The sequence below is a fragment of the Sphaeramia orbicularis genome, chromosome 16 (assembly GCF_902148855.1).
Source record: "Sphaeramia orbicularis chromosome 16, fSphaOr1.1, whole genome shotgun sequence".
Taxonomy (NCBI): domain Eukaryota; kingdom Metazoa; phylum Chordata; class Actinopteri; order Kurtiformes; family Apogonidae; genus Sphaeramia; species Sphaeramia orbicularis.
Genome location: NC_043972.1, coordinates 8,475,469 through 8,503,143, shown reverse-complemented (window position 1 = coordinate 8,503,143; position 27,675 = coordinate 8,475,469). Strand labels below are relative to the sequence as shown.

The 27,675-nt window shown below is 37.6% G+C and overlaps 1 protein-coding gene across 1 annotated transcript in view; it reads left to right on the top strand.

Annotated features, from left to right (window-relative positions):
- Positions 1–27,675, top strand: part of rims2a (regulating synaptic membrane exocytosis 2a) — a 278,590-nt gene that overhangs the window by 130,830 nt on the left and 120,085 nt on the right. Inside the window, 12 exon segments of the mRNA XM_030157202.1 lie at positions 7,562–7,773; positions 9,063–9,182; positions 14,595–14,694; positions 14,810–14,933; positions 17,309–17,355; positions 17,634–17,746; positions 19,073–19,120; positions 21,267–21,397; positions 21,845–22,016; positions 22,992–23,145; positions 24,169–24,195; positions 26,865–26,933. Coding sequence (XP_030013062.1) covers positions 7,562–7,773; positions 9,063–9,182; positions 14,595–14,694; positions 14,810–14,933; positions 17,309–17,355; positions 17,634–17,746; positions 19,073–19,120; positions 21,267–21,397; positions 21,845–22,016; positions 22,992–23,145; positions 24,169–24,195; positions 26,865–26,933 — 1,317 coding nt within the window.

The window sequence follows — 27,675 nt, the reverse complement described above, 5'->3', positions numbered from 1 at the left end:
ACTCCATGATCAGAGGCAGCATAAACACTTAGCAACATCTGACATGTGTTGAATGAAACTTTGATAGAACCTATAAAACATCAGACAATTAATCCTGTGAATCTCATATTGTCTGAACAAAGGCAAGGCAAGGCAGGTACAAGACAATTCAAAGTGCTTTATATGAAATATTAAAAGCATTACAGCAGGGAAGCAATAAAAACTATAGGCATGAGAAAAAAAGAAAAGAAAAAACAGATAAATAGATAAAACAGATAAAAACTTTAAGCTTAAAAGAAACAGTGCAGATCTGAACTGATGAATAAAAACTCTTCAAAAATTATTCAAATGCAAAGGGGTTAAAGACAAGTGTAAAGGAACACACCGAATGCAACCACTTTGGTTTATAGAAGCTGTTTTTTCCCTGAAACTTTTCCTGCTGTAAAATATTCACATACACTACAAACAAAAAGTTAAGGATATTTCTTTTTTTTTTTTTTTTTTGTCTTTTTTATCATTTATGCCATTTGTAAATAAAACTACAATATGTCTGGTCATTAAAAAAATGTGTTTCAATTCAATTCCCACACAAAAAAAGTAAAAAGCGTTGTGCAAGAATCCCAACTGAAAAAAATAACCCAAAAATTAAAAATATCCTTAACTTTTTGTCGGTATTGTATATCTAGCTTGAATCTTAACACATAGATAAATGCATACTGTCGCGGAATAAATTATTAGACCATCAAAAGTCATCAAAAACAATGGTTATGCAATCCAGTCCTAACTCCTGTGTGCATCATGTGACTGAAACAGACAGAAAAGAAAACATGGAATGCCTAAAAGCACTGTTTTTGTCAGTACAATGCCATAGATATTGATGTAAGAACTAAAATGATTTTGGTTATTATCAAGAAAACATGGAAAATGGATAGATATCAGCTCTGAAATTAAACTCTTATGAGCTATTTTTGTTGTTATCATTATATTCGTCCACACAAATGTACCTTTAGTTGTACCAGGCATTAAAATGAACAAGAAATTGAAGAAAATAAGGGTGGTCTAATAATTTTTTCCGTGACTGTATATGTGGACATTAGAACTTTAATAAAGCAAGGACATTTGCAAGGTACTGTAAAAATTGGAAAAACTGGTGGTTTGTTGACAAGCTGTATAAACTGTATAGACTATTTTGCTATTTATTACATGAATAGGAAGCAAAATTAGAAAAATTCTACTCCCAGTATTAATGCAGCTACTATAGATGTTGTATTCCTGCCTCAGCTGTGTGTATATTGTAGTTTTTTTACCGTATGCCTATATTTAATCAGAGTGACTCCATCTTTACACAGCATTCTACTTTCATGTAGCGTTTTTCTATATTGAAAACCCTTTTCTTGTTTAACCTCATGTGCTCCAGCCCCATTTCGTCCTCTATATCCAGAAGCGTATGCCGTCTATTTTTATGCCCTTCCATTCCCCGATTTCCGTGAGACTGAATTCTCAACCAGAATGTGCTTGAAGGAGGCCACTCCTGTATGGATCCATTAGGTTCCACAGTTCTTTGCAGGGGAAGTGAAGTGTGTGAAATGTGATGTATATGGCTCAAAGGCTGCACACGCGCTATGTTTTCACATAACCTTACCTGCGCCCGCGGCCTTAAGGTCCAGTACAGCTTTAAACTGTACAAGTACACCCACAATGTTATGCATGATTGTCTGTTGAATGCCCGTCAGCGCCGAATTGGATTTGATATTGCTTAAAAATCCCCCCCTCACCCGTGAAAATCTTTGCTAAGAACACTTTTGTGAGGATCACTTGTGAGTTTATCACTTTATCTGTCACATGTAAAATGACATACCAGTGTAAACACAACAATTAACTGTTTTTTTTGTTTGTTTGTTTTTTTTCATGCATGTTAAATGTAGAGTGGGTAAAATTTACTTAGGGGGTCAAATGAGTGGCCATTTTTGTAAAAAAAAAAAAAAAAAAACGTTGTAAGAAATGCATAGAACTGTGTTGAAATAATCCTAATACATTTGTGCACAGACTACTGATATTATTTGACAGTGGAAGCTCTATTTTCAGAAATATTGGATTTGGAATACCACATGTATGTGAAAACTTTTGCTGGTGGACGGACGTGACATTGCCCATGATGATCTGGTCAGTACCAGTATTTTATTAGTAATAAACTTATAGACTTACTATTGCTAATTCTCCTCTCATTCATAAATGTTAGTATTGTGGATCTAAAACAATAACAGCTGACACAAAAACACAAAATGTGGCAGTGGACAGATGTGACATGGTTGTTGTGGATCCCATCATACTGATGCTCAGCAGCCATGTCACCGTTTACACTAATGATCCCTGTGCAAAAACTAGGATCAGAATTATTTATTGTATAGTTTATCATCAGAGTAAAGAGTAAATAACAATATAGAATTGTTATTTCTTTATAAAAATGCTTATTATTAGAAAACTGTTGATTTAAAAAGTGATGTGTGACATTCTTAACCTATGTATTGGCGTAACATAAGCAGGATGGATCAGCACCATACTCCATATTGAACCTATAAAAATACAACATGTGATATGTAGGATAGAATCTTGTAAAAAAAAAAAAAAAAAGGGGGAATCTAAAAGAATAGAATATTTGTTTTTCAGGTAAATTCAGTTCAAATATAACTTGGCCATTTGTGACATGAAAATATAGCATTAATTGTGATGAAATTGGACATTTTTGACCTGAAAACATAGTTCATATGAGCATCAACATGTTGAACAGAACTGAAATCCTGTAAATTTGCATAACTTGCATTTACCAACACAAAGTTCCTTTGGGGATTCACCTATATTGATTTCTTATGCACAAAGACATAAATAAGACCTCTAAGCACATTTTAGCTGAGAGTTATTATTAGCACAAATGTCTCTGACCTAAAGAAAATCGATGTGTCTGTCAGAATTCAATGTACACTATATGGACAAAAGAATGTGGACACATTGAATTCAGGTGTTTCTTTTCTAACAGGGGTCTGGGATACAAAACAATAATGGCAAACTTCGTAATATAGTTTTATATTGTGATAAATATAATTTTATCTTTTTTTCTTTTTTTTTTTAAAATTTAACCTTTATTTAATCTCCCATTGAGATTAAGAACCTCTTATGCAAGGGAGTTCTGGCCAAGAGGCAGCATGAAATACAACACACAGTTACAACATATAAAAATTTACAGGACAAGTTAAACTATGAAAAACAAGTTCAAGGTATTGAGTTAGTTTCTAGCACTTTGGGTTTGGATTTAAAAGCATTCAAGGAGATTGATTCAGTCAGTTTTCAGTCTTTTAGCAACATATTCCATGTGCAAGGACCAGAGTAGACAAAAGCCGTCTTACCCAGCTCTGTACGGGTGTATGGCACAGACAGGAAGAACTGATCATTTGATTAATTAATTGATCAATAAGAATCAACACTTCTTCTTGTTATTAAACTACAGATATAGGAAGGCAATAGTCCAAGTATGGCCTTGTAAATAAAGTGTCCCAGCCTCCTAGTGGACAGGGCAGGCCAACCCACTCAAGAATACAGCTCACAGTGATGTGTCATGGCTTTAGAATTAGTAATAAACCTATAAGAAGCATGGTAAGCTGTGTCAACCATTTGAAGACATTTTAACGATGCATTCATATAAAGTAGATCTCCATAATCTAACACTGCATTGCATTGGTTAGTCTTGTTTAAACTGTTATCTTTGCTTCCAAAATGCCTAAATGGTTTTTTACTTAATTTCTCTCAACCTTGTTTTTGTGGGGTTTTTTTTTTATCCACGACTATGATTTTAAATGTTCTACCTCTAAATTTCTAGACTATTTTTCATGCTCTGACTGTAAATGATAACTTTCTACCACAACTAACCATTTACTTTCTTCACATCTCACTTAGGAAGAAAAAGTCTCCCATAAAATTTTAAGGAAATATTGATATTTATATCTCAAATGAGCTGTTGCCATGATGTGTCCCAAACAGTTTATATACTTTTGTCCATATTAGGTTAGTGTAAGATTTCTGAACCTTCATGTCCACTGGAAATCATAGCACTACCTTTTGATTCAATATTTTTTACTGTTTTTAATTGACTTGCATTTTTAAACCTCTTAATGCAGGGGTGTCAAACCCATTTTAGTTCAGGGGCCACATTAAGCCAAATTTGATCTGAAGTGGGCCGGACCAGTAAAATAATAACATAATAATATATAAATAATGTCAACTCCAAACTTTCCTCTCTGTTTTAGAGTGAAAAAAGTAAAATTATGGGATGAAAATGTTTGCATCAACCAACTATTCTTTAAAACAATGTGAATAACATGAGCAAACTGAAATTTCTTAAGAAAACTAAGTGCAATTTTAACAATATTATGTCTCAGTTTATCATTTAAATGTGTAAATTACAACTTACAGATCACAGTGGACCAACAAATACACAAAAGATTTAATAACAGGCAGAATATTGTTAAAATTACACTTCTGACATTTTAAAATGTTCATATTTGTTCAGGTTATTCGTGTTTTTGTGAAATGTTAGTTTGTTTTTGTGTAAATACAGTAAAATGACATGAAAATGTTTACATTTACAAGGACAAAAATTAGGAGTTGTGATCATTTATACATTATTATGATAGTATTTTACCGATCTGACCCACTTGAGATTAAATTGGTCTGTATATGGAACCTGAACTAAAAGGATTAATATCTTCAGTGTAATTTTTGCATTTCACAAATTCAGTCCAGGGGCCAGACTGGACCCTTTAGCGGGCCAGATTTGGTCCCCGGGCCTCATGTTTGACACCTGTGTTTTAATGGAATTGGAAGGATTCTTTATGTATCTGTCTTTTTACTTCTCAAAGTACTCTCAGAAGTTAATTTTGCCTTTTTGTGACTATAATATGGACTTCTTGCTACCCTTACTACTGGTTTAATCACAAGCACCCCCCCCCCCCCCCCCACCCCGTCAGCCTTCACACAGAAAAATACCAAAAGTGTCCCAGAAACCTTAACCTGTAATATCATAATAGCCACTTGCCCAGACTGTATTTCTCAATGCTGCGTGTCCGCTGATGCTACTATGGAAGTTGTAATCAAAACCTCATCTTTAAAAGCTCTCCCTGGTGCACTTTAGATTGAGGTCAGTTAAGGCTGTGTGGCACTGCAATCTGAATCCCCAGTTAAGCACATTAGAGATCTGCCCGGCTCCGTCCTACAGAGACATGCAGGTACTGTGGAAAAAGATAGTGGTATTCGTAACATGTTAAATTCAGGGTTTTGACTTCCGAAGTGAAAACATTTTTAAAAAATAGTGGGTAAAATTGATTAAATTAAATGATTGAAGGCTGTTTTGGTGAATAAAGGTCTGCAAATTTGAGCTAGGAGTGACTTTCAGTGCTGTAGTTTTGGTTGCAAGGATTAAAAAATGCACATGTCGGAGTTGATTTGATGAATAGGGCTGTGTATTGGCAAGAATCTGGCGATACGATACAAATCACAATACTAGGATCATGATACGATATATCATGATACTGTTAAAAAGGCAATTGTTTGTTTGTTTCTTTTTTTAAAAATGATTATTTCCTGGAAGAATTGAATCACACCAGAAATATGCACAAATACTAAACACATTTTTATTTGATCGCAACAAGATCTAATGCTATATCACAAAGTGTTTCTGTGTTAAAACTGAAATTATGTTTTACAGACATTATAGATTAAGATCCTGCTTAAATGTTCATATTCTATTCGTTCATAACTAATTATTTTTGTGCGATCCCAACAAAGAAACTAACATCTGCCTCTTTCATCAGTAAAAAGTGCTTTTAGGATGCTTCAAATAACCATTATTTAATAAAACAGTGTTAAATAATAATAAATAAGATATAAACAATAAAGAAAAACAAAAATGAACCTCCGCCATATCTGCATTTGAATAAATACCTAAAAATATCAACACAGTACTTTTTAATATTGATACAGTATTATAAAATGAAATATGGCAATATATTGCAGAACCAATATTTTCTTACACCCCTATTTTTCCCTATAATATTAATTGTTACCACATTTAAGACTGAGGGTTTCTACGTGTCTAAAATCCCACCTCACTATTTTCTTAAATTGTGACAGCACTATAAAAAAAATCCTGTTGTTTTTACATAAAAAAAACGTGGCAGTTGTGGTTTCCAGAACAATACTGTAAAAAACACATCCAACTGTAAACATATTTACGGAGTAACATGTAGATTTAACATTTAAACATGTAGATTTAACATTGGATTTAAATGGTTAATGGATTGCACTTATTTAGCACATTTTCTACATCTTCATGGTGTCCAAAGCACTTTCCAAAACCACCAGGTCCAACTGGGAACAATTTAAGGTTCAGTGTCTTCCATGAATACATGGACAGTCAGAGCCAGGATTGGAACCACCAACCCTTTGGTTATTGGACAGCCCGCTCTACCAACTCTACAAACCCATTCATTTACAAATTTAAAATGTTACATTGTAAATGTTAACTTTTTTTCAATAACTTTTTAATTAAAAAAAAAAAAAAAAAGCAAATAGGCAGTTATTTCACCATTATGGTCTTGCAATTTAAACGGCACCGCATTGTTTTTCAATGTACAGTTTTATTTTCTAAAAACAATAGAAATACATCATTTCTACATACAGATCTGGTTTTGTTCACATACTCTTCCTGTAAAAACTACAGCTATATTTGATTTAATCGTTAACACAAAAATCTTTTCAAATAAACAACTTTGCATTGTATTATCACTTACAGTTTTTTATGTTGCAATTTTACAACTTTTTGGTGTTAATTTTACAGTCATTTTTTTACAGTGAGGTCTTGATGACTTGGATTACTGACTTTAGTAAATGTGTATTATTACTGTTGCTAATTTGGTCTCGCGATATATTGCAGAACTGATATTTGCTAACACCCCTATTGATGAATGAGCATAGATGTTTCCTGTATGGTTCCCTCAGCTGGTCTTTTTTCTGCTGGGTCTTTGAGTGCACAGTGACGACCTTTCCAGAGTGAGCAGTATGTGTGAGTGTGTGTGTGAGTGTGTGCATAAATGAATGCTGGGATGTCTTGTTCAGTTCTGTGCGTCTGTCTCCGGTTACGTCTGTACGTTGTGGTTCGTGGTGTCCTCACCGGTCCCTCTCGCTGTCCTCTCTTGTGTATGTTCGCCCCCCCTCCCTCCCCCCTCCCACCTTACAGGAGATTTGGATGGCCATTGGTGGGACCATGCGTCATGGCATAGCAGCGAGGCTTCCCCAATGTCTTTGGTGAGACATGTGGAGCCCTGCCTTGACCCCCCCATCCCCCTCCCCCGTCCCCGTCCTCCTGCCCTTTAACCCTCATTCCCCCCCCCCCCCCCCCCTCTCTCTCTCTCTCTCTCCCCCTCTCCCCCCCTTCTCCCAGAGTCTTTTGTCATTTCATGTTTCCTTCGTTTTATTTACACCTTTGCATGTTGTTTTTCTGTTTTTCTTTCTGTTTTTTATCCCACACCTGTAGGGGACAGTCAAAGGGGAAAAAGAAAAACTATTGAGCAGGCATTTATGTCCGAGCCGACACACACCTTATCTGAGAGGCAAAAGAAAATGGTGCGCTTTGGGGGACACTCATTTGAAGAGGACTTGGCATGGTGTGAACCGCAGGTTAAAGACTCGGGAGTTGATACGTGCAGTAGCACTACCCTAAACGAGGAGCATAGCCATAGTGAGAAGGTACTGAGACAAATCTAGCCTGCATTTTGTTATTATTATTTTAACCTACCCATCCAGTCTTTGTTTGCTCTGTCACTAAGTGTAAATAGGTGAGATGTTTTTTTTTTTTTTAATTTCTCGTTTGATAAATTTAATTCTCTTGCGTTTTTCGTTCCCTTTTTTTTTCGGTTACTTTTGGCTCCACCTTGCTCGGTGTTGCCCAAAAAGTCTTCTGGGGGGCACTCTCTTTGCTTGCTACTTGTACTTGCTGTTTTGCTCCCCCCCCAACAGAAAATACACACCTTTACAGTAGTTGTAACAGTAGAGCAGTGACACACAACCTCTCTGTTTGTCATGGCACACAGGAATGTGGGTCTCTCCTGACTGCATGCTCGTTCTCCGTTTGTTGTGTTCTTGCTCTGCAGCGGTTCTGTTTAGTGCCGTAGGAACACCTTTAACTCAGGCCCGTCCCTCTCACTCTGCTGCCCCACCCCCTCACACCCACACCCACACCCACCCACAGCACCCAATCCAGACAGAACCCGCCCCCCCTGCCCAACTTTCCACTCACTCTTATATCAAAACCTTAATGGTTGTAAGCACATAAAATAGGGAAGATTGGATTTGTTTTGCACAAAAAAAAAAAAAAAAGTAAAATTGTTTTTCTTTTTTCCCTTTCACTGCCGCGTCTGTGATTTCATCCTCTCTGTCTCATGGCTCTATTCTGTGCTGTCTGTTTTTCCATCCTTTTTGATCTTAAAAGTGGCACCTCATGGTCTGTTTCATTTGTTCTTATTTCATAGATGACCTTTTTTTTCTTCCTCTTTGCTGTCTGCTTTCCCCTCACTTCCCCACTTGGTGGTTGTACAGTATGTTGGTGTGAAGTGAAGCTGCAGGGTAAGGCTTCGGTCTTCCTGCTTCACTGTGAGGAGCTGGTTTGAGGAGTAGCGTTGGGGCTGCTTGCTTTACTCTGCATGGGGCGCTGCATGAAGCTCACTCCACCCTCACACTAGCCGGTTCCCACAAACTCTGAAACTACATCTGTTTTTTTTACTCATTGATATTGTCTAATATTGGCTCAATGAATTTACCATCCTCTCATTTATTAATTGGACTCTTTACTACTTAAACAATAAAACACGCCCCTTATTGAGCAAACAGAGCTTGTGTGAACTGTTTTCCCTGAGTGAACAATACTTCCCTCATGCCCCCCCCTTCACTTTGGACAGTTGTCTCTTTTGATCTAAAGTGATCAAATTCAAGAGGATGAGCTGTTAAACAAAAGGTGTGTTGTTGCTCTGACCTTGTAGCACCCGGTGACGTGGCAGCCGTCCAAAGATGGGGATCGCCTGATAGGGCGTATTTTGCTCAACAAGCGCATGAAAGATGGAAGTGTGCCTCGAGACTCAGGAGCTCTGCTTGGTCTGAAGGTAGGTTCTACCTGCCTGTGTGTGTCTCCAGGTATAATGTGTCCGACTTCCTGTTGCACTTCCAGAAGAGGATGCTACGATGTCTGTCTTCTTGTGGTTCTAAAAGTGTTTTAATTCATGCATATATTTGGTGTCTCTCTATATGTATCTATTCAGAGTTTTAAATATGCACACCTGATCAAAATTTTAAGACCAGTTGAAAAATTACAAGAGTTCACATTTTTCACTGTTGGATCTGAAAAAGGTTCTAAGTAGAGTTTCAAAATGCAAAAAGAAGAAATGGGACTGAGACAGAAAAAAGTTGAGTAAGTAATTTATTGAAAACATCAATTAAACTGAAATAGGCTGTTCATCAGCTGATCAAAAGTTTAAGACCACAGCTCAAAAACCCTCGAAACCCCTCTAAAATAAAAATGAAAGTTTCAAAAAAGGACTCAGTAATATTTAGCTCCACCGTTCTTGTTAATCACTTCAAAAATTTGTTTCAGCATGCTTGATTTGTATTCTTCTTCTTATAATAATAATAATAATAATAATAATAATAATAATAATAATAATTATTATTATTATTATTATTATTATTATTATTATGGGATGGGTGTTTCCAGGAGGCTGGTGGGAACATTGTTCCAAGTGGTGAAAATGGCTTCACAGAGGGCATCCACTGTCTGGAACTGATGTCCATTTTTGTTAACTTCCCTTACCATCCATCCTCAAATGTTCTCAACTGGATTTAGATCAGGGGAACAGGCAGGATGGTCCAAAAGAGTGAGGTTATCCCTCTGTTTTCAGTCCTTTGTCAGGCAATGGGCATTGCGAACTGCAGCGTTGTCCTGTTTTTAAACCCAGTCATTACCACACAGACCAGGGCCCTCAGTCATGAGGGATGTTCCAGATGGCAACATCTCCACATAGCCAGCCTTAGCTGTTTGACACCCCTGCTTGACCTGAAGCTCTATTGTTCCACTGAAGGAAAAAGCACCCTAGATCATGATGGCCACACCCCCTCGGCTGGGCCAAAGCCTAGAAAACATCTCCAGTGGGACCTCCTTGTCATGCCAGTAACGTTTGAAGCCATCTGGACCGTCAAGGTTACATTTTTTTCTCATCAGAGAGTAAAACTTACTTCCACCTTTCAAGGTCCCATGTTTGGTGTCTCTGTCAAAGTCCAAATGGGCAATTTTGTGGTGTTGAAGGAGATGAGGCCTTTGAAGGCGTTTTTTGTTCTTAAAGCCCTTCTCTGGCAGATGCTGTGGCACCAGTAACGGCCTTCATTTGGGTCGAGAACCGTCCCGTGTGTGGACGGACAGCCAATCGGATCCTCCGGCTCAACGGCGGTGAAATTTTTTGGGTTCTACCACTTGACTTTCTTGTTCAATGACCCTCAGGATCTTTTAAGAAATTCAAAATGACTGTCTCACTGCGTCCAACCTCAGCAGTGATGGCGCGTTGCCAGAGGCCTTGCTTATGCAGCTCAACACTCCGACCACGTTCAAAGAGAAAAAGCTTTTTTGCCTTTTCCATCAGGAGGTCAAGACAGTGTGAATACTGGACAGGAAATGATATTGAATCCACATTTTTGTGCAGATTTGGTCTTTTAAAGGCTATGGTCTTAAACTTGATGAACAGCCTATTTCAGTTTAATTGCTGTTTTCAATAAATTGCTTATGCAATTTTTTTTGTCCCACTCACATTTCTTCGTTTTGCATTTTTAAACTCATAGAACCTTCTAACGATCCAAGAGTGCAAAATATAAAGTCATGCAATTTTTCAGCTGGTCTTAAAAATTTGATCTGGTGCAATATTTAGAACTTTTAAAATATATGTATATATTTTATTGTATTGATAATTTCTTTCCTGCTATTTTTTTTAAACCTGAATGGAGCAATTATAACATGCAACTTTACCAGGGATTAATAAAGTATTCTGATTCTGATTTTGCAAATAAGACACAATACGAGGGGGCTTCAAAAAGGATGGTTGGAAAAAACGGTTTAAGTTATGACGTTTATTTTTCAACATATGCTCCATCTAGGTCAATGCACTTCTGCAAACGTTGATACCAGCCTTTAAGTCCATCTGTGTAAAACTGAGGGCCTTGCAATTTAAATCATGTCAAAGTTCTGTTCTTTTTCTAACATTTTAAAGCCCCCTTGTATGTTGGTTATGTCGATAATTGTTGTCTCTAATAACAGAAAACCATAGAATACTTTCACTGTTGGAGTACTACGACTGTATCTGTACCATCTAGTATTTTATGGCCTCTTTTTGTGTGTGGCTCACTGATTTTCTCCTTGGCTTCCAATTATTGATTATATTATAGTGCGACTCAGTATTAATATTCATTAGAGGCTTGATTATGCTCCAGATGAATATTAATGAGCAGCTTTTGATATTGAGCTCTATAATTTTCTGAACTCACTCTCACTGAGCTACTTTAATGAACAGCATTTAACAGCTCAGAGAAAGCACTGTATCCAACACCTGTCACTGTGCCTTCAGCCCAAATTGAAAAATTGAAATGTCATTGTATGTTGCACATAGGCCTGTAACGGTACACGTACCGAACCGAACCGTTTCGGTACACACCTGTTCGGTTCGGTACACAGCTGTACCGAAACGGCACAGTCTGTTGAGAAAAAGAAAAAGGAACAAAAGACATTGTTTGATGCGGAACGTTAAATACACGCAAGTTTCACACGGACATATTTAAGGACGCATACATTGACCCTAAATATGAAATAGCAGCTGATATAAGGTAAAAAAAAAATAAAAATAAAAAAAAAAATATGATGAGAACCTGGAAGGAAGAGATTGGAGACCCTCCACCATCAGTACAGTCCAGTTTGGGATCACTTCAGGTCCCAGTGAAAGACAACAACGAGGAAAGAGACGGAGATAAGACGAACGCTGTGTGGCCCCTGGGAGCTACGGTAGTTCTAAAACACACTAACTGTCTGTCTCTCTCTCACGCACGCTGTATACCAGAGGAATAGAACTCGGAGTTGGACGTTGAAAGTATATAAAAATAAAGTTTCACTTTCGTTTCACGCCAGCGTTAGTTACGTTAGTTATGGACCGGACCGCCCCCCCCCTCCCCCACACGCGCCCCCGGCTCCGACCAAAAAAAAAACAAAAACAAAAAAACAACCAAACAAACAAACCATCCCCCAGACAAATCGCACCTTGCGTGTGCGCACACGCGCACACACACGCGCACACACACACGCGCACACACGAGTACACAAAGTGTTCTAAACAGTTTGTTCTCTGTCCTAAAATAAATAATTTGGTTCAGTTTGTTGTCAGTGTTGCTCTTCAGTTTGTTAAAACAGAATACCAGTTTACCCTCCTGTTAATGTTGCACTACATGCAGAATTTTTTTGTTGATATTTTTATGCAGAATGTGAACTGACAGAACTGTGATTAGATTTTTGTTGTTTGTTCAAAACTACCTGTCAGGGAAAAGTGTAATACTAATGTTTAAAATACATTTAGTAATATTAATAATTTATTTTATTTTCTATTTGATTTATAGTAGCAGAATTATATTATTCCTGTTTTTCTATATTCTATTGTGTCCAAAAATTTGGGGAAAAATGTTCAAAAATTCAAACGTATTAAAGATATTTTGAGGGGTTTTCTTTCTTCCCGTACCGAACCGAAAAAAACCGAACCGTGGCTTTGAAAACCGAAAACGTACCGAACCGAAAATTTTGTGTACCGTTACAGACCTAGTTGCACAGTACTTATGTTTTACAATCCTCTATGGCACAGGTGTCAAACATGCGGCCCGGGGGCCAAATCTGGCCCACCAAAGGGTCCAGTCCGGCCCTTTGGATGAATTTATGAAATGCAAAAAATCCACTAAGCTATTAACAATCCGTTTAGTTCAGGTTCCACATTCAGAGCGATTCAATCTCAAGTGGGCAGGACCAGTAAAATACGCTCATAATAACATATAAGTAATGTCAACTTCAAATGTTTCTCTTTGTAAATGTAAATATTTTCATGTATTTACACTAAAACAAAGTATAATTTTGCAAAAAACGTGATTAACCTGAAATGTCTTAACAGAAGTAAGTGCAATTTTAACAATATTCTGCCATACTGTTACTCAATATTTTGTGTTTGTAGATCTCCTGTGATCTATAAGTTATAGTGTACATGTTTAAATGATAAACTCAGGCAGAATATTGTTAAAATTATACTTATTTTTTCAGTTTGTCCATGTTATTCACATCTTTTGAAAGGATAGTTTGAAGATGTAAACCTTTTCATAATGTAAATTAACTTTTTTCGCTCTAAAACATAGAGAAAACTTTGGAGTTGACTTTATTTATATATTATTATGTTATTATTTTACTGGTTCGGCCCACTTCAGCTCAAATTTAGCTGTAAAGGAGTTTGACACCCCTGCTCTATGGGATTATTCTGAATGCTTGCCTTATTTCCTTATTTCTGTATCTGTGTTTTGGTTTTAGTGCTGGACTTATACTAGTCACTTGCTCAGATTTACTTTATCTAATTAGTTTACCATTACAATGTAATCACCGCATTGCCAAATTAAGATGTTCTGCTGTGGTAGATGCTTCAGTTTCCCTGATGCATAAGGAATCTTTGGTTGTTGTACATTAGAAAAAGCTGAGCAGCTGAAGTCTAGAGAAGAATGGGGGGGGGGCATGAGTAGAAAGAACACAGAGCAGCAAGATGGGGAAAAATCATTACTGATTGAATGAGCCTCCTGAAATGGCATGTTTGTGTCTGCTTAGTGCCTCTATGCATTTCTGTCTGCTCAGCAGCAGCCGACCAACTCGCCAATCCAGCCAGTCAGTCCATCAGTCAGGCTGCCAGCCTCGCCCTCACTGTCCATCTCTTTCCCTGTGCGAGCCGTCCTCTCTGGCTCCTGCCTGTTACATAAAGCCATTTCATTTAGCAGACTTCCCTAAGCTCCTTTGTATGTTGGCATTCAGCTGCCATTAAGAGGGATTTTTATTTGTATGATGCCCATGTAAGCTGAGCAGAGTGGAGTACAGCAGCTCAGGACCGTACAGTACAGCTTTAGCCCACGGGCCTGCGATGTTACAGAACCACAGAACAGCACCAGAGTGTCCCTGGGGAAGCAAGTATAGCCCCGGACTTTCTTTTTTGCTGAAAAGAGATGCACTTTTTCCACTGACCCCCGCTCTCTCTGCAATGCTTTCATTGAGGACCCATGCCTTGCAGGCAAAGGCTAAAGCCATGACATCAACAGGACACTTTGAGGAATGTTTTGGGAACCACAATGTGTTTTAACTGAGATACATAGATTTTTCCCAGGAGTTCAGATGAAAACAGCAATGGTTACATGAACAGGGCGGTTTCAGTTTGCACACGTATTTTAATACAGATACACTTATTTGTCTTCCACAGGTGGTCGGAGGGAAGATGACAGAATCTGGTAGGCTTTGTGCTTTCATCACCAAAGTGAGGAAAGGAAGCCTAGCGGACACTGTTGGACACCTCAGACCAGGTAGTGGATGCACCTGTAACTGGAGTGTGGAATGATGACGTGTTTTCCATTATTTTTTTGTATAGTAATTCATCACAAGCATTAAAGACTAGAATTATCTGTGGTGTTTCTGCAGGTGACCAGGTGCTGGAGTGGAATGGGAAACTTTTACAAGGAGCCACATTTAAAGAAGTTTACAATATCATCTTAGAATCTAAGCCTGAGCCCCAGGTGGAACTGGTGGTCTCTAGGCCTATAGGGTGAGTATGCACATCATTTACCCCACAAAAACACTACTCTTTCATGGTAGATTATCATTGGATATGTAACATCAGGGTGTCTGTGAATCCTTAAAAAGTCTTAGATGTGGTTCTCCTAAAATAAGACCTTAATTATCCTTAATATTGATTACACTGGGTTACAAAAAAATGTTTTTTGCAAGTTGTCTAGGTTTTTTCAACTGAATTAGGACCATTTTGCACCGCTAAATCCGAAAATGACATCTGTTTTGCTCAATCAGGTCAGGTTTTTTTGCTAATTTGATTTTGAAAAATTTGATCTTCTCACAAAATTGATTACATTTTTGTGACTTTATCAGTTGATTTTTTATATAGTTCTCACCCAAAATAGGTTTTAAGAGAAAAAAAAATCATTTGATCACTTGATTCCTGTTAGGTACAATGGTGTATTCACCGCAGATGTAGCAGAATACGTCAGGCTTATTTTTGCAAGATCTTCTAGTGGAAGCCATTTCATTCACCAGTAATATAAAAAACTCATTAATCATAAATTGGCAAAAGTAAAATCTTCAGAACTCGTTTATTGCAAGAAATATGAATTTTGTATCATATGATGTGAAAATGCCCATAAATGTAAGCAAAAATGTTAAAAAGCCAATATGTAGCATAGTTCAGAAAGTTGACCTGATTGAGCAAAATTAATGTGATTTTTGGATTCAGCACACCAAAATGATCCCAAATCAGCTCAGAAAACTTAAACAATAAATATGTTGTTGACCAGTGTTATTAATCTTTAAACCTGACACTCAAAAGTCTTAAAAATCCTACCGACGCAATGAATAATATTTGCTATATTTGCTTTGTAAATCTTTGTACAGAATTAATCAAATGTATAATTAATGTTGATCATTTTATTCTAACGGAGATGGGAATGAGTGGAGCCTCCAACAGTTATTCATAGGTGGAGGGGTTCAGGTATGAGCTTTAGCAATTTGAACATCAGTAGCACAAACGTTAGTCATGGACAAATGGAAATGTAACATTAGCTGGAATTTTTTTTTTTTTTTTTTTTTTTCAAATATGAAACAAAACAAAGTAATCTTACTTAGTCCTTCATGGAAATCATGGAAAAAAAACTTATACATATACATGAAAACAAAATATGACTTCATTTGCATGTTTAAAAAGGATTGGGACTAAGTAGAACTTATTGTTATATAGGACAGAAATAGAAAATACTAGAAAAGCACTCGGAGAGCACAGACCTCCGCCAAGGCAGATCAGTGCCCCCCCCCCCAAATCACCACCAAAATTTAATCATTTGTTCCTTGTGCCAGTATCAACATTTCCTGAAATTTTCATCCAAATCCGTCCATAACTTTTTGAGTTATCTTGCACATGGACAGACTAACAGATAAACTAACGCCAACAAAAACATAACCTCTTTGGTGGAGGTAATTACCTTGATTGGAAACCTTATGATGCCACAGTTTTTCTGTTAATTTTTGTTTTTATTTAATTAAATGTCCTTTCCAGTGGGCAGTTTTTTTTGTTTTCAAGGTTCAAGGTTACTTTATTTCTACCCGTGGGTAGATTTGTTTTGCAGACATAATGATTGCATTTGGCATTACAACAAAACATACACTGAACCTTTTCATCAGGTACTTGATCGAGTGTCAAGACAAAAAGTGCTCAGTGTTCCACCATTCAACAGTGTAGCAGCATGGATAAGTAAAAGAATAAAATAAATAAATAAGATCAAATAAATAAAAACAAGATGCAATAAAACATAAAAAAAAAAACCTCAAGAAGATAAAAACAGTCTCTGGGATAAAAACCAGGATAAGGACATAAAATCTAAAAAAAATTTAAATAAAACTATGAAACTCTTGTCCACTACAGAGGACAAAAATGCATTTGCTGGGTCTCAGGAGGATATTCATTGCGTGTTCCTGTCTGAATCGTATTGAAATCTTCATGATGTGGTAGATGTGAAGTGGGAGTAAAGCGCAGAAATAGCGCCGGCGGTTTGTTTGTTCAACATCTGTTCCTCCCGCCCTCCGGCTCCTGCACTGTCTGCTCGGGTCTCGTAACGCCGTCCTGCACAATGGAAGCTGGTACTCTGTCCTTCACAAACAGCCCCCTGTGCCAATTGTTTTTTGCGAAAAGGGAAAATCGTGGGGGGGGGGGGGAACAGCAGCACCTTTACCTTTGTCAGTTCCTATATGTGACATGCTTTTGTGCTGCTAAGGGAGCCGCGGGGTGAATGAAGACTAATGCAGTGCTTACGGTCATTAACACACAGTGCATTCAGCATCAGCTCAAATTGATCCTCTCCATCCCCTCTTTTGCTTCACTCTTACATGCTCACACTGTTTTTTTTTTCTTTATTTCAGAGATATTCCAAGGATACCAGACAGCACACATGCACAACTGGAATCAAGTAAGTCCTGTCAAGTGCTTTAGCCTCTTTCATTACCCCATTTTATCCTATTAATCAGCCTAGAAACATCAAGCCGAGGTTTCGTCCAGTAGAGCTGCTTCCGTCGCTCTGCCTCTCGGTGTTTCTGTCTTTTCATGGCTTTGCTTTTCTTGACCTCTTTGTATTTCTGGTCGTGCCCGTGTCCCTCTTTGATCTTTGTTCTGTCACTCCCCATGCAACGAACCGAAAACAACATTTGTGCCTCTATCCTAAACAGTCTGACTATGCTGTCTTATCAGGTTCGAGTTCTTTTGAGTCCCAGAAGATGGATCGCCCGTCCATCTCTGTCACGTCGCCCATGAGTCCCAGCATGCTGAGGGACGCCCCCCAGTACCTGTCAGGACAGCTCTCAGTAAGTGACCTCAGCACGACACAGACCACATATAGTTAAATTCACTGGAGGGCTTTCTTTGTTAGCTTTGTATATACACAAATGTCTACATTATGCATTTATTCTGAACCAATCCCAGTTCATCAGCCGGTGCTTCCCTTTCTCTGCCCGTTCATCTGGCCCTTTACCAACCCAGCACTGGATTGTAGATCAGGTTACTTTGTGTGTTGTCCATTATCTAGTGTAAAAACCCTCCTGGGGTAAATAGGTGAAGGGCTGCATTAAGGCGGGAGATAAATCAACTCTCAAATTTGGAATCTGCACACAAATCGAAGCTGTAGCATTTGGGGAACAGATATATAGCATTTTTTTTTCGCATTCCAGGTTTGACTATAAGCAGATACAGTATCTCTGCCAGGCTTTAAACCTAAATGTAGTATTGGTTTTACTCTCAGCCTTGTTTTCATCATTCAAATGCCATGTATGAAATCTGTTTATGAAACTTATTTTACTAATTTTGTGTAAAGGAATACACGTCAGGGTTAACGTCATAATGATGCAAACTGTGAGTCAGAAGAGAAAAGTTTTACTGAAGAAATAGAGACAAAATGCCAACTATAGTCGCAAAAATGTGCAAAAATCTAAATCTTACCAAGTGTATTTTTCCTCATTTTTAGTCAAAATATCTCATCACACTTAAAATAAGACATAATCACCTAAAGAATAACTTTTCAATGAGATATAAGAACTTATTTTTAGACAATAGATCTTGAAATCTTAAGAAATCTTACCAAGATCATTTTCACTTGTTCCATTGACAGATTTTGTTTTTTTTTTGCTTAATTCAAGATTTTTTTTTTACTTAATTCAAGCAAAAAAAAAAAAATCTGCCAATGGAACAAGTGAAAATGATCTTGGTGAGATTTCTTGACATAAGATTTTCCAGATCTGTTGTCTAAAAATAAATTCTTGTATCTCACTGAAAAGTTACTCTTTAGGTGTTAATGTCTTATTTTAAGTGTGATGCGATATTTTGACTAGAAATGAGAAAAATACACTTGGTAAGATTTTGATTTTTCCAGTGTATTGATAATTTGCTGTAAGGGCCCATGCAGAACGACACAGCTGAGTCCAGGGATGAGTAATTTAACATGAAGCGGAAAGAATCTGAGTCATAAAGATGTGAGAAAGGAAAAACAGACTGGTTGTACTGGCTAAAATCTCCCATTTAAAACGACAAACTTCTGTTGTTGTGTTTGGAGTGTATTGTCAGTTTTTTGTTGTTTTTTGTGAGGTTTTGGTTTTATTGCATTTTTTTTTGTTTGCTGTTTAATTTTGCTTATCCAGAGCCAAAGCCTTAGTAGAAGAACAACGCCTTTTGCCCCTAGGGTCCAGGTAATGGGCCCTGTCTGCAGGGCACTATCTCTATTTGGTCTTTGCTCATTGACTGTTGACTGGCCTCTTTTTCTTTTTCCATATTTTGGAAAATGCATTTCTGGGGAAATGGCAGCTTCAAGTTTCCCTCCCAGTGCAGTGCATTGTGTCATTTTCTTCTCTTTAAGTTCTTGGTATCACTGTTATGAATAGAATATTACTGCTCATTTAACCCATTCACGTCATTATACCTAGACAGTGCATGCTCAACTAATCTGAACTAGATATTTACAGAGACACTCTTCCATTGCCTGCCAGATTTGACACCAGTAACTGAACCGTACATAGTGATGTACAGTACGTAGAGGATATTTGGCAATGCAGGAGGGTGTCTCCATGAATTTTTCCAGGACAAAGGACTTATTTTCTTCTTCAGTGTGACATGAACCCAGGCGTTAACACATTAACACACATCTGAAGAAGGAGTCGTCCACATGGGAATCTAAAGGGTTAATTCACCATTTGATGAGTCTCTGGTTTCATGTTGCAATGAAAAGATAGAAAGTTCACCGTCCTGTTTTTGGAAATCAAATTGCATTTCCCCTTCCAGATTTAACAAAGTTAACAAATAAGCAAATTGTACCTCTCAGATAATACTTCAAACCAAGCTTTGAGTGTTTTTTTTTTTTTTTTTTTTTACTCTGCTGCGAGGGTTTCTTTTAATCTGTCATCTTTAATATCAGTCTGATTTTTTTGTTTTATGACATTTGGTTTTATCAGCCTGGATCTCTGGATAATAACAACTGTTACATCTTTTTCTTAAGAGTGATCTCATTCTCAACAAACTGTGGATTTTCTGGTTTTATCAGAGAATACTCTTCATGTGCGTAGTATAATATCAGACGTCTGCACTTGCTTCAAATTTTGAGATAGAATGAAAGTAAATAAGTTGGTTAGAAAGGTGTGTGTGTGTGTGTGTTCCTGTACTTTTTTTTTTTTTTTTTTTGGAAAATCTTGTGTCTCCATATATTATCAGATTTTTTCTAAAGCTATTTTAAATATTGCAAATTCTCTTCATACATTTACAAGTTTTCAAATCTCAGGCAATGCATTTATTTTGCATTATGTTGTACTGTGGTGGGCTATGATCGTACAGATAAACTGGTACAATTTGTTTACCCATAAGCCCCTGCTCTCTGTTTGCCTATATGAGAACTCTTTACTTGTTTTGAATGCCCTATCTTGCGTTGCTGCATGTGTAGCTGGTAGTTTTTAACCGGTGCAGACCTTTTCCATGATCATTTTTTTCTGAAGAAGTATGGACAAGAGCTTAGAAGTTTTACTTTTTAATTTCATCTACTTTCTTTAAAGCTCACGTTGGAGTATTTTTTTTTTCTTTCTTCTAAGTGTCTTCTTACAGAGTCCATACTTCCCTCTAGTGTGATCTGTTTTCAATTCCTCTGGCAACAGCATGATTGATTTCCCCATATCAATGCCCATTGAATATCTGAGAGAACATTTTTAGAGACAACATCATCACTGGTAGATGGTATCACTTGAACAGAGCACACACACTGTTAATTTTAGATCTCATTGCCTTTAGCGTTCAACCTCAGTTCAGTTCGGCTGAAATGACATTCAGGCCAATTGTTTTCAGTTCCATTCAATAAACCTGAATCACCCTCCAGGCGAGATTTTTAATGAAAGACATTAACACATACTTTCTAAAGCAAAGCCCACAATAAAGCACACACCTACAAATTTAAGAACGAGCATTAATGCTTTGTCAGATTCACAAAATACATAAAGGTCTGTTAAAGTAGAGAGAGTAAATATCATTAATATCAAATTCATCCATTTCTAAATAAATATAGTACATATTTATTTATAAAAAAAACAAACAAACACTAAATTGCCCCACAAGCATGTGATCTGACCTCATCTTAGGAGATAGTTTTATTCTCTTCACTTAAATGTAATTATAGGAGAAGACCCTTTAGGTTTAATGTTAAAATGACAGCCAACACAATAAGACATAAATACACAACTTCATTTCTAATCCACACTGATGAAGTTGTCTTCTCCTGCATTGCTCCCTCCATGTATTTCTTCTGCTGTTGGTCCTGATTCAGTCTCTCAGCAGGGTGTCTCTGCTCTGCCCCTGCAGGTTAAATTGTGGTATGACAAAGTGGGCCATCAGCTTATCGTCACCATCCTGGGCGCCAAAGACCTGCCACCCAGGGAAGACGGCCGGCCGAGGAACCCTTATGTTAAAATCTACTTCCTCCCCGATAGAAGGTAAGAGTAGGAACAGTTACCACTGAGTTTACCCCTCTCATTTACTGCCACCTCAATGTAAACATCACAGAAATCAGACAATATTTGGGTGTTTAGAGAAAGTAGTGGTTGTGTTTTTTTTGTGCTGTTGGTAGTTGTTGTTGTGTTTTCATCCTTTTCTGTTAGTAAATGGAGATAAAGGCCAAGTAGGCTGTAAAGTTGTGCGTATATTCTTAGATTTGTCTAGTTTTTACTGTTGACTGGTGCAGGCTAGCAGGTTGTTCTTATCTGTGAGATGATGAGTAGAGAATAAAACAGTGATTAGTGGACCTTCCCATCTCCTCACCACCTTTCCCTGCATGCCACAGTGCTGTGCTCTGTGCCGTGTTGTGCTATTGATTTGTTTTGTTCGTGGCTCTTCCCTATCATGATTGTAAATAAAAACAGTTTGAATTATTGTTCCTCCAGCGACAAAAGCAAGAGGAGAACAAAAACGGTAAAGAAATCCTTAGAGCCCAAATGGAACCAGACCTTTATGTATTCGCCGGTGCACCGGCGGGAGTTTCGGGAACGCATGCTGGAGATCACATTGTGGGACCAAGCCAGGGTGAGGGAGGAAGAAAGTGAATTCCTTGGAGAGGTAAGGAAACCACACCTGACCCACCAGGACACTCACTGACACTCTCTGGTACCTCACTTTATCTTCCTGAATAGAGTTGAATACTTAACGTTCTCAGCAGTTGCAAGGTTTTTGGTTGTCCTTCCTTTTCTAACATATACACGACATACAGTATATGGACAAAAGTATTGGGACACATTGAATCCAGGTGTTTCTTTTCTAACAGGTCCGGCCTACAAAACAATTATGACAAACTTTCATGTGATTTTTTTGTGATAAATATCATTACATTGGTTGATTTTGTTTAAATTATCTTTGCTCAGAGATGGTTTTTACTTAATTTGTAGACATTGATTTTTTACAAATTTTTTTATGCACAACTATGATTTTATGAACTGGCAACTGGATGGATAGATGGATGGATGGATGGATGGATGGATGGATGGATGGATGGATGGATGGATGGACTGTGATTTTAAATGTTCTGCCTCTAAATTTATAAAATATTTTTCATACGCTGACTGTAAATAATAATTTTCTTCCACTACTAACCATCTACTTTCTTCACATCTCACTAAGGAAGACAAATCTCCCATTAAACTTCAAGGAAATATTGATGTTTTCATCTCAAATCAGTATGAACAGGACATCTTATGAGCTGCAGCCATGATGTGTCCCGATATTTTTGTCCATATAGTTTCTAAACATCAATTTTGGAGGCAAAGATAACAATTTAACCCAAACTAACCAATGCAATGATATTTATCACAATATAAAACTATATTATGACACTTGCGATTATTGTTTTGTATCCCAGACCCCTGTTTGAAAAGAAACACCTGAATTCAAAGTGTCCAAATACTTTTGTCTATATAATATCTGTACAACCTGTGTTGAACATTTAGGATGAATTCACACACATTGAGTGTTATAGAATGTATTGATCAAACATAACTGAGAAAACTTGTATAAATGTACACATGTTGCAACTTGCAGATTCTTATTGAGTTGGAAACAGCTCTTCTGGATGACGAGCCTCACTGGTACAAGCTCCAGACCCACGATGTGTCGTCCATCCCACTCCCACGTGCCTCCCCGAACACACAACGCAGGCAGCTCCACGGAGAGAGTCCCACCCGGCGACTGCAGAGTACGCAACACCTCCGTCACTTGCACACACTGCACAACCCACCAGTCACAGTAAAGAGAAAAAAGAGAAAGCAGCTGATTGGACACTAAAATAACTCCGCTCATTTTTCCTGAGGCGAACCCCTTTATGTTTTCTAAGAATCTGGGTATTTCTGCTGTCACTAAATGTGCTAATGTAAGCTTTGTTTCTGCACCTGGCAATTCATCTTACGAGTAATTGTTGTGTAACCGGAGTCAGTAAAACAACAAAAAGGACCTCAGTGAATCACTTTCTTTAAATTAAGTGAATCAGCATAGTTTATTTTAATATTTTTTTGGACAGATTTGCCAATAACAATTGTAAATTGGATATTGCTGTTTTATTTATTATGTGGGGATACTTACAGAAGATTTTCATGATTCATGTTGCCCACTCTTAGTTTGTAGTCAGTTTATTAACCCATAAAGACCCAAACCATCCACTGATCTAAACTGTTTAATACCAGTTTATCCACTAATCCTATCAATACATGTAAATTATTGGTGAAAAATGCAGCTTTTCATGTTTTCATGGTCATCAGATATGACCCATTTGGGCGTTCAGAAGCTCCGTAGTTACCGTGGAAACACCGTCATCTTCTACAACATTGATTCACCAGTAAAATCCACGAAGTTTAATCAATGACAGTGGATGGAGATACTTGTTTTTGCATTCAGTTATTGATATGTTTGCTGAAAAACTAACTTTTTGTTCAGTTTCTTCTCTGTTTTCATATAATTAACTTTGAATTTACTCTGAGTTTTCACGAACATCTACATGATATGCGAATTAAATATAGGAAAATACATGATTTACACCAAAAAATGCAAAGACAGAGGATAATATATAAAAAATATTGGTGATAAATCAGCTAAGAAAGGTAGAAATACAGAACAATACATTTGGGAACCGCCGCAAAAGTAGCGCTGGGTCTTTATGGGTTAACAGCTGTGTGTTGTGTTTAATACATGTATCACATCATCGTTACTGCTTCTGCTTTCACAGACAAAGGCTCATATTCGTACAACTCAGGTAAAGGCCCGTGCGCTCTGACGGAGTGCAATGGAGCATTTGAGTGTTCTCCTGTCCTCTTGAAAGATGCATCCCTGTGCCCTGATTCTCCCACCCTTTTTTCCATGAAGGATGCATGTTTCTGCTGCCTTCTGTGCATTTCAATGTGTTGAGCTGGTGTGAATTTTTCCACCACTCGTTTGAGATCCACTCAGGGTGGCAGACACGTGCACACTCCAGGGAAACCGAGATTTAGGACACAGTGGTCTCTCCCTTTTTGTGTATTCACCTGTCAACTATCTCACAATCCTACCCTGCAACCCATGACCAAATCCTGCAAAACCGCACTCGATCCTCATCCTGAAGTGATGTTAACAAATCCTCAGCTGTAGCAGACGTCGTAGAATTGCATTTTGACCGCTTACTTTTCCTCTGTGCTGTATATTGTGTAGTAGTTTGCCTGTTTTACAGTATTTTCCCTTTTAAAATGCACCAGCTACTGCAGCACATTCTGTTTTGTTTGTGTTTGTGTGACTTATATGTGAATATGTACAGGGTGCGATTTATTGGGGGTGGGGTGGGGGGAATCAAAACCCCCGCTGGTGTTTACATCCCTACTTCTGCTCATTGAATTTCATCCTCGGGGGGGGGGGGGGCAACCAACCAATGTAAATAGCAGCAGGTTGTGACAGTTTTCTTACACTTATATCCTGCATTTCTGGCACTACCGTTGACCTGAACCAAACTGTCGGCAGTCTTAGAATTCGTAAACGTCCCCATGCACTGGGGCGCCGTAAGGGGGGGGTTGTAAACGTGACAAATTCATGGGGCCCAGCATTTGGTGTCCAGTGGATACAGGTTAAAAGTTATAAAAATTTCGTGTAAGATCCGCTGTATCGAGGATAGAACCGGGAGTTGGACTTTGAAAGTCTGTAAGTTTCACTTTTGTTTCACGCCAGCGTTCATTATGTTAGTTATGGACCGCACCCCCATATATATAACTGCTGCCCCCCCTCTGCAAAAAAAAAAAAAAAAAAAAAAAAAAAAAAAAAAAAAGGTAAAAAAAATCCCCCCCTCTGTTTTTTTTTGACTAATTGCACCCAGAATATGTAGATATGGGATACTTTATGTAATAATAATGATAATGATAAACTTTATTTCGAACATAAGTAGGAATAAAATATAGAACTGACCAAAAAAAGCAAAAAAGAAATTACACATTTAAACGGAACACTCCAGAATATTGAAGGCAATAACTTACCCAAAAAAATGAAAAAAAAAGGTCTGAATCATCACAATCAGAATACTTTTTTAATCCTATGGAAATTTTTTGTGTTACTGTTACTCAATTGAAGTATAATAAAAGTAGCAGGAATGAATGATTAATTCAACAAAAAAATCAGAAAAATATTATGTATATCCAATCCAGTCCATCCAACTGATTTGTAAAGCACTTTAAAACAACTGCAGTGGACCAAAGTGCTGTACAGAAGAATAAATAAAAATACCAAAATAGAAGAATAAAATACAAATTAAAAGACATAGAACTGTACAAAAAAGAAAACAGTGCTGTACAGATGAATAATAAAACCCCCAAAAATAATAAAATACAAGAGTAGATTAAAAAAACAAAAAAAGCCATACAATTAAAAAAAAAAAAAAGAAAAATAAACCCTATCAAATAAAAACAAAAACAAAACAAAAACCCCAAATACTCCTATTAAAATACTTAATTAAGACACAATTAGAACAGCAATTTGTACAATATACGCTAGACAATATATTATTAATATGATTATTAAAGAAATATACATAAATATATGTGCAAAAATATTGTTGTTTTCTTAATTATGCGGTTATAATGTGGAAATAGAAAATGGAGTAGGACAAAGATGACTAATAGTGGTGCGGTTAGTTTTAACAGCTGTGATGCAGTTACTACTTTATAAAAACTTCATCTTACACATAAAACCAAAAGTCTTGAGCTGAATTTTTTCATCCACTGTTAGAGTCAGTGATGCTACCAGTTCACCAGCTTTAGACGTCTCCTCTGCAGGCCAGCGTACCACAGGGCTGCATCACCGTACTGTTTCTACTAGACACTTAAGTCTTGCTCGCTTCCCCCCCAGGACAATTTTTCTGGGCGTTTGTGTTAGTGGGAGGTGAAGAGCTGACAGCTTGTAAAAAGTTTCCAGCCAACTGAGATGAGGGGTGGGAGAGGCACTGCCAGAGTGCAGCACTTGTCATTTCTGAAAAGTACACGTGTCCAGTTGATTTAAGTTGACTGAACGTTGAAGGCATGGTACGGGAGGGCAACCGGGAGGGGGGGGTGGGGGGTGGGGGGTGGGTGGGGGTGGTCATATTTAAAGAGTGGGGACTGGGAGGGGTGATAAGGCCACCGGGGAGGATGAAGAAAGAGCTTATGAGCATATCGCTTGTCTCACTCCGACTTCACATGTAATTTCAAGTGCCACAGTTGACATGAAGAGAGACGGGATGATGAAATGTGGCGTTAGTAGTTACAGATGACACAGTTTCGTGCACGTCACCTCAAATGCCCTCTTCCTAGACGGATATCTATTGGTCCTGACTGATTAAACAGATGCAGGAGGCTAAAATACAATGAAGAAGTAAAGAAACGAACTGACTGCCTCATCTTCCTGTGTTCTTCGTTGTCTCTTTACTCACAGGAACCCAGAGGATAAGTGACAGTGAGATTTCAGACTACGATTGTGAAGATGGTGTCGGGGTAATAACAGGTAATGGCCTTGTGAATTACTAATACATGGGAATAACCAGTGGTTCTCAACCTTTTTTGGCTCGTGACCCCATTTTAACATCACAATTTCTAGTGACCCCAGACATTACAAAAAAGAGACATTTTTCTATTGGAGATGTCTTAGCGTGGCCAGGCGGGTGAAGAAATCTTTCCATTCTCGGTTCGGGTCCGGTTTTGACCAAGGTTCTAATAGTTTTGGATTTTCATTACAGTTTAGTTTGATGTACTTTGACTTTTCCTTCTCTAATTCAGTTAGTTTTAATTAGTTTTTAGAGCAGGTTGCTAGTTTTTGTAAGTTTTCGTTTTGGTCTAAATGTGAAGTTTTAGTTTATTTTTTTTATTTATTTATTTATTTTATACCTTTTATCTTCTTCTCTGTCGTTTTCAAATAAATCCCAGACAGGACTCTGCTGCTTTTTCCCAACTTTAGTTTCCATGTTTCCAGGTAGAGTGGGGACCAGAAGACGACTCTAAACAACAAGTGACGGACCGTGAAGTGCCGTATGGTGCCGCTAGCTAAAATTGCTCAAGGGAAATCAATCGATTTCATATCAATCCGAATTGACAAAGATGAAAACAAAGGGAAATTTTTCCGTAATTTTTATACGTTTAGTTAGTTTTGTAAGCACACAATACAGTTTCAGTTAGTTATCGTTTTTTTTCTTTTAATTATAGTTTTATTGTTTAAGTTAATGAAAATGTTTTACAATTCTAGTTTTCAT